The 8357-nt window shown below is 30.5% G+C and overlaps 1 protein-coding gene across 1 annotated transcript; it reads right to left on the bottom strand.

The window, feature by feature from the left end:
- Positions 1-937: 937 nt before the first annotated feature.
- LOC114175906 (probable enoyl-CoA hydratase 2, mitochondrial) lies at positions 938-3983 on the bottom strand. Its single transcript, XM_028060752.1, has 8 exons — positions 3737-3983; positions 3474-3643; positions 3140-3214; positions 2641-2731; positions 2476-2527; positions 2126-2229; positions 1643-1719; positions 938-1405 (listed from the first exon to the last, which is right to left on the bottom strand). Exons 1-8 carry the CDS (start codon positions 3915-3917, stop codon positions 1229-1231), a joined length of 927 nt encoding a protein of 308 aa, XP_027916553.1. The 5' UTR covers positions 3918-3983; the 3' UTR covers positions 938-1228.
- Between the last annotated feature and the right edge of the window lie 4374 nt (positions 3984-8357).

The raw sequence follows: 8357 nt of genomic DNA, 5'->3' as shown, positions 1-8357 counted from the left end.
TATCAAATGTTTGGTTGTGTTTAATTTTGAATCATCAAAATTTGTAAAGTCAACTTTTGATTAAAATTAGTTGAAAATAAAGTAATATGCACTTGAAAATTTTAATCTTTGAAGAACGTTCGAAGCAATCCATCAAATAAATCATATTTTCACCTATCATAAAACATATTTCTTAAGTTTACATTTATGGAGAGAATAGAATATATAATTCTCGATTTCACAGTTTAGAAATTTTAAAACAAAATGTACCATCACACAAATATATGTCATTGTATTCCGTGTATTATTCCTCTTTCTATTGTCCCGGATTTGGGGGTTGATTTTTTTTAATTATATCATTAAAAATTCTTTATTTTTGTAATTCGTATAAATTTGAAAATTATTATATTTATTTCTAATATCATATGATCATTGTTAACTATTTATTTATTTAACGAAAAGTTAAGTAATCATCCAATTTGTACCTATTAATATTATAATATTATGCCTATACAGATGCTTTTATAAAAACTTGAAAGATCGGGGTAAATGTACATGATGTTATTATCAACGTTAAAATGAATATTAGAAATTAAAATTAGCGATTACAAATTTGGAAAAAAAATAAATATAGAAATTAAAATGAAAATCCATACATTTTATAAGAACTAAAAAGTTGCTTCAAATTTTACAAATATGAAAAACAATTTCTTTCTATAGAAATAAAAGTCAAAACTCACTCATTTTACTAAGATTAAAAATATAGTTATAAGCGCAAAAAGAAATGAACAATAAGACAGTAGTAACTCTATTCCATTACATTTTATTCTTCCCCCTACATCTCCTTCAATTTCAACGTTAACCAAAGTCTTACGAGAGAAAACAGATACATGTTCTTGAGGGTTGCTTAATTATCCAATGGTTTTTACTCTGAATCACCACAAGTTTATACTGCAAGTTCCCAAACATATTAATTTATTGCCACAAAAGCTCCAGAAGAAAATGTTGAACCTTTATGTCAATAGTATATAAATGAAGGAAAAAGAAAGCTCAAAGCCAATGTCTTAAGGTGCGTGATTTTAGATACTAAATGACTGTACACAAATGGGGGGAGATTGTTCCCAGTGAAATTGCAGTGGAATTTCATCATCTAGGAAGTTGACTACAGGCTCTAGATGACTAATCTAAATGACAGATGTTCCTCACTAGAAACATAGAGAGAGACACAATCAGCAAAAGAACACTCCAATCACTCACCGGTATACCTTGGTTTCCGCTTCTCAGCAAATGCAGCCAATCCTTCCAGTCGATCTTTAGTACTCAACACATAATCATAGTAATCTTCTTCCAAGACCAAAGCTGATGTTAGATCAGTCTCAACCCCCTCATTAATAGCTTTTTTAGCCATCCTTATAGCTACTGGACCCTGTTAACATGAGCTATTTTGTAATGTACTTGTAACATGAGCTATTTATACTTTTCTTAATAAATCAATTTCTTCAAAAGAACAAAATGGAAAACCAACATTTAGAAGTATCAGTCACGACCAATTTATTTATACATGCACATTCAACGGCACAATGATCCACGCATTTCTAAATGTCACAAAACACAGCTATGTCATAATACCAGTTTCAGAATGATATATTTCTGAGGGAGATACCTTTTGATTGATATCCCGAGCAACTGCAAGTGCCTTTGAATAAGCTTCACCAGCAGGAGCACAGTAATTAACAAGACCTGTATAGATAAACTTTTAGGAACCCATCGTGCTGTTTGTGGAGGAATAAAAAACAAAGGTTATGCTTTATTTGTGAAAAAAACAAAGAAGTTACCAATTTTTCAGGTGAAATTTTTTGTATTCGTTATTTTATAGAAAGTCGCACAACAATAACCTTTCTCTTTGCTTTACTGGAGTTCAACAGGAAATGGCTAAGTGTTTGCTATGAACACCCATAACAAAACAATAGAAGTTCAATGGACATAGACTGTTGCTTCGTAATGTCTTGAATATTCTTTTCAAGTGAAATATAAGTTTGCGGAAACAATGAGCATAGTGTATTATCCAAATTGTCCTCCTCAAAATCTCTGTTTTGATGTCTTTACTGAATAGATAAAGAAAGGAGCTGAGTGATAATCAACATACCCAAGGACAGTGCCTCTTTGCCATCAACCTTTCGACCAGTAAATATAATATCCTTTGCAATTGCTTTTCCAACCAATCTAGGTAGTCGCTGAGATCCACCTGCCCTGTATCAATAATGACAAGAATATCAAGCTGACCTTACTACAAGCATTGATCAAAATATTAAAAACAATTCAAATTCACCATTACATTCATATTTGTCTACATATTTCAAATATACTCCACAATGTATCTTGAGATTTAATCTTTTTACTTTATTAGATAATAGAACTGAAGAGATACATGGCAGAAATAGATGGCGTCAAAGACACATTATGAAAAAGGCTGAAGAAAAATAGTATGAAACATACGCAGGGATTATTGCAAGTCCTGTCTCTGGCAAACCCATGAGAGAATTTTCACCTATACCATGAAAGAACAAACAAGTGAAGAAAATGTCTCATACTGGCGTCACGTTCAGAAGCAACCAAACAAATAGAATCCAATATAAAAAAAAATACAGCATATTTAACTACCACATATTCGAATATCACATGCAAGAGCCAACTCAAGTCCACCACCAAGAGCTACTCCTTCAATAACAGCAATAGTTGGAACACAAACAGCCTGAATAAAGAAAAAAAATGATTATCCTAATTTCAAGGAGTAGTATAATTGAAATGGGAAAACAGAGATGCTATATGACACACATGAAGTACAGACAGAAACGCGATAGAATCCAGTTAGAGATTTTTCATCACCAATATTTCTTAGTACCACCCAAAGACGGACTATAAATGAAAGAAAAAGAAAGTTGGGTCAGCTCTTGAGCTATATAAAACCCCCTCCCCCAAATCCCCCAAATGATAAAACAATAAGAGAAAAGAATGTGAAACAGAATAGAAATATAGAATTAAACACCATAACTTGTTTCATATCTTATGTGGATAAGTACACAACACAAATATTAGAATGCAACCCAATAATGTAATCCAGTAATTACAAAAAAAAAAAATATGAATGATTTGAACTAACCTCTAGAAATGAAAATGTGGAGCGAATAGAATTCACAAAAGTCTTAGCCTCTGATTGACTCATTTCCCTGCGCTCCTGCAGCCCAATAAACACAGAACCCTTAAAGGCGAGGATGACTTTGCTCCAATAACATGATATGTAAATTAAATCCACACTACCTTGCCTAACAGCAAGAACCCATTCCAAACTGGATCAAACTATGTCCAATAATTATGCTTTGAAAATTTTTAGTTTATGATCACAGTCACTACAGAAGGAAAAAGAATCACAAATATTATAAACACCCAAGCCTTCTTCCTTTGAAAATTGAATAACAGGGAATTTAACAATTAACCTTTAAATCGGCCCCAGCACAAAATACCCCAGGAACTGAACTGCTGATTATAGCAACATTAGCGTAAGATTTCTGATTAATCAACTCAAAAGCATGACTCAGGCCTTGCAGCATCTCTTTCCCAATAGCATTTCTTACTTTAGGCCTATCCAAGCTAATTTGGACAATCCCTGTAAAAATAAATGAAATGAGACTAGAATAAATTGAAAAAAAAAATGAATTTTATATTTGTAATGGTGAATGGAGTAAAAAGGATAATATACCGGAATCAGGGCCGGTGAGTCTGTGAAGCTTGACGAATTCAGATGCGGAAGTCTCAAGAATAAGATTTCGACGGGTCTGGTACTGGCCGTGGTGCTGATGTGCGATGAAATTGAGAGTGAGATAGGGTTTGCAACTTTTGGCATGGAAGCTGCACTTGGTTAACACTCTCATGGCGCACATTTTCTTCAGTTAGATGATCCACTTCTTGGGACAATATGGAAATCGACCAGTTTCGTGTTTGATCGTCTCGATATCAGGATAACTATAAATTAGTGTTTGCTTAAACTTATATTTTACTTTATTTCTCCTTAAAAATAGAAACCAAGTCAAACCAATTTCTTAACGAAAATAAACTTCTAAAGAAATAGTTTATTTAAAAAATAAAGTGAAATAATAATACTTTAGAAAAAAATAGTTGGTCCAAGACATAAAAAAAAAATTAAATTACACTTTTGATCCTTCTATTTATCAAGTAATGTCAATTTGATCCTCAAATTATTTTTGTGTCTCAATTTGATTCTCATTTTCTTAGAAATAATTCAATTTAGTCTTCACCATTAGTTTAATCAGATGGCGTTAAAGTTGACGTCACATGTCAATTTTTGGATATTTTTTTTTTAAAAATTTTTAAATTTTTTATTTTTTACACGTGTCACTTCACAGTTATGTCGCATGTTAATATGATTCAATTTGGTCCCTGTATTTATTTTTAGCTTTTTATTTAGTCTCAATTTTTCTAAAAATGAAACAATATTGTCTCTCCTTAAATTGACACTCAATCTATTTTTTTACAAATTTTATGGTGAAACTTAATTTGTTTATTAAATATTTCTATAAATATTTTAAATTAACTTTAAATTCTATACAAAACATTAAACTTTGTTTTCTGTTTAACTTGAAATTTAGTTCCTAAACTTATATGTGAAAAGTTATTTGATTTTTAATCTTCACTAAGTTTGTATAATATGATACACTTGATGTCTTTATATATGATGACGACAAAATTGTTAATTGTTGAAATTAAGTTTGGAGTTTAACTTTGTTTAATAATAAAACTTAAAAAAAACTTATTTAAAAATATTTGTACAAATATTTAATAAAAATGTCAATTTTAGTAACAATATCATCATAAGATTTATACAAAAGCTAAATTGAGTGTCAAGTTAAAGATAAACAATATTATTTCATTTTTACAAAAGATTGAGACTAAATTAAAACCAAAAATAAATATAGATACAAAATTGAATCATTTTGACACGTGACACAATTATGAAGTGACACGTATAAAAAAATTTAAAACAATTTAAAAAAATTTAAAAAAAAATTGAAAATTCAAAAAAACCATAAATTGACACGTGGCATTGACTTTAACCCCGTTTGGTCAAAATTTACGGCAATGACCAAATTGAATCATTTTTACAAAAACAATAACCAAATTGAGACAATGAGAAATTGGATGACCAACTTGACACTACTTAATACAAGGACCAAAAGAGTAATTTAACTAAAAAAAATCAAAAGACAAGTTGAAACCACAAATATTATTTTCTTTTATCAAAACAACATGAATATGGTAAAAAAATTGTTTATGTAGCATCTTTAAAAGTGTAAAATATCCAAATTACTATATATACCGTGAATATGTAACCTCCGATTGTTATTGTCATTGCAATAATGTTAGATGAATTTTTTTTTTAATTTTAATTTTTAATATAGTTCATGAAAAACTATATTTTGTAACTCTAATTCAACATGATATTTGTAAAACTCACTTTTTATCTCAGGATTTTTGGGTTAGCTTTAGTAAAAAGGGTCAAAGTCAACCCACTTGTTTCTTCATTTCAAAAAAACCTTTCAGTTTTCTCACTCTAGATCTTTCCCTAATTTTCTCTACTCTTTACGATTATTGTTGTCATTTCCTTCTAATACTGTTACTACCACTCCTTGCAACAAAGATTGAAACTAAGACCTTTGCGGAGTTCTTGTTGGAACAAATTGAAGTTCCTTCCTTCCCTTCATGTAAGTAAACCCCAAACCTTTATTTCTTTCTTCTTTTTTCAGTTTGGTTGTGATTGGTTCAGTCTTAGGGTCTTCATTAGAGTCTCATTTTTGTCATGTGCTCATGTTTTTTAGTTCTTTAGTTTGTTTCTGAAGCTATGGTGCTTCTTCTATTAGGACTCTCTCCCTATAGGTTCGCCTTCAGTTTTGAGGTAAGGGAAGCTAGGGTTTTAAAAACTTTTTTAAGTTTGTAACATGTTTTTCGTCTTGAATCGTGCTTAAAATGTTAGTTCGATGCTTGTAGTTGTGTTTATTTTTTTTTTTTTTGGATTTTTGATTTTTACATGTTGAAATCAAAGAAAACCTGTTATTCTAGCTTAAGCTTAAGTAAGAATTTATAACTTAAGCGAGAATTTCTCAGTCTAGCTTAAGCGATAATTGCTGCAGAATTTTAATTCCTTATGTTAACTTGTGATTGACCAAATTAATGTTAAAAATATAATGTATGGAGCTATGCATGAGTGATGTGACATATCTTTTACATGTGCTTGATGTTTTTAGTTTGGGATGATAATTATTTTGAGATAACATGTGGAATGTTGATGATAAAAGAGTTTCAAGGAAAATTCTTGGTGATGGTATGATTAGTGTATGCCTTGATATAGAAGATGTATAAATAAGGAAGGTATTATGAACTCTAATAATCATTTACACTCATGTAGAGTAGAGTGATTATGTAATGAGAGTGACAGGAGATCCTAATCCTGGGAAGTGTTTGAGCCCGAGACATATTGGGATTTACCTTGTGATTGATTAGGTGATAACCCCTTGTGGCTAGACTCTACAGAGTTTAAAAATCAATGCAAGTGCATACTTCCTTAGAATTATATATCAAGCGCATAATTCAGATATCTGAGTCAAGAGTCAGTTGAGTGTTTAATTGAGTGAAAACTTTGTGAGTTAATGTTTCTTTTCTCCATGTATGAGTTTCTTGGGTGATATACTTATGTAACTATATCTACGTATGAATGCTTAAATACACTAGCTTACCCTTCTTTCTTTCTTTTTGTGTTTCTTTTCTTGTTGTGTTTTTCTTTTTGCAATGATCATCAAATGTTGCTGAGTAGACGTGGAGACTCCTGGTAATAAAAGACGGTGAAGATGTTACTGTGTAGTTTAGGCGTGTTGGTTATTCCTCTTTTGAGTATCTTTTGAAAAATTGGCTTTATCTAATTTCTTACTATCATGAGTAATCTTTTGCCAATATATTTTATTTTTAAAACATGTGATTTTTATTTATTAGAATTATTTTATTAGATGGGATGTCACGGTATTTCTTTATAACAAATATTGTTTTTTAAATTTATATTTTATGAAAAATATTTTTTATAAATGTTTATGTAACACCCAAGATTAATATATTTACTTTAGTGAAGAAAGCATCTCACATCTGGTATTATGCATAAAGGAGTCATAAAGGAGTGATCATCACAATTTATTGAAAAAAAGTATAAAAAAATTCTAAAATATAAGAATGGTCATAATAAGAAAAAGGTATAAATACATATTTGGTACCCAAATTTTTTCGGAAAGTTTAATTTGGTACCCGAACTTTATGAATGTTCAATTTGGTACCCCAATTTTCTAAAGAGATTCAATTTGGTCCTATCCGTTAAGTTGGAGTTAACACCGTGTCCGTACAGGATACGTGTCAAGCCATGAAATTTTTATTTTCTTTTTCAAAAAAATATTTTTTTTTTTCAAAAAATTTTAAAACTGCCACGTGTCAGTTTATCATCGTGCCACGTGGCAGCTTACAATCATGACACATGGCAGTGTAATAGTTGTTTTCAATTTAGTACCCCAATTTAAATTTTTGGTTCAATTTAGTACCCCAATTTTTTAAAATCATCCAATTTCGTCATCTTCCATTTGAGACCAAATTAGTAAATAAGCTTAATTACAACCTATATATACATGTTACAATAACTTTTTCTAATATATACATGAAATCATTTCACTTTGTCGCAACCGGAATCACGACGGGACGACGAACCAAAAAAGAAAACAAGTTTGAAAAGAGATTGGGAGTCGCCACCATAGTTATTCTGGAAAACTATGAAAAACCATAACAATAAAACTAGTCTGCGAAAAACCAGATTTTGGATCCGGGAATCGGTTAAGCGTAGGGAAGGTGTTAGCACCCTACCGCGCCCGCCCGAGGGCGGTACCTTTAATTAAAAATGCAAAGTTGATGTGGTTTTCAAAATATTAATTTCCCCAAAAATAATAAGACAAAAATGCTAAAAAAGAAACAAAGATATTTTTTTTTTAATTTTTTAGGCCCGACAAGGATTGACCTTGGTCCTACGTATTCTCATTCAAAATGAGAAATCAGGGTTACGTAATTCTTTGAGAGAAACGATTTGGAAAACAATTGAGAAAATGATTTGATTTTTTTAGAGGTGAACCTAACAAGAACTGGCATTGCTCCTACGTATCTCACAGGGAGAATCAAGGATCACGTAGTTCTTAAAAAACTTGTTTGTTTGAAAATGTTGATGTTTTTTTTTATATTTTTGGAATTTTATATTTTTTGTATTTTTGAATTACATGGAAATA

Source organism: Vigna unguiculata, chromosome 3, assembly GCF_004118075.2.
Source record: "Vigna unguiculata cultivar IT97K-499-35 chromosome 3, ASM411807v1, whole genome shotgun sequence".
NCBI classification, from domain to species: domain Eukaryota; kingdom Viridiplantae; phylum Streptophyta; class Magnoliopsida; order Fabales; family Fabaceae; genus Vigna; species Vigna unguiculata.
The sequence above is the reverse complement of the archived record's forward strand: the minus strand, read 5'-3'. Positions and strand labels throughout refer to the sequence as shown.

Bases quoted from the DNA above. Each gene is read 5' to 3' on its own strand.
- LOC114175906 (XM_028060752.1), bottom strand. From the start codon at position 3,917: ATGTGCGCCATGAGAGTGTTAACCAAGTGCAGCTTCCATGCCAAAAGT. The intron at 3,644-3,736 runs GTATATTATCCT...TTATTTTTACAG, and splicing joins ACTCACCGGCCCTGATTCCG to GGATTGTCCAAATTAGCTTG. The intron at 1,406-1,642 runs GTATCTCCCTCA...TCATGTTAACAG, and splicing joins CTCGGGATATCAATCAAAAG to GGTCCAGTAGCTATAAGGAT.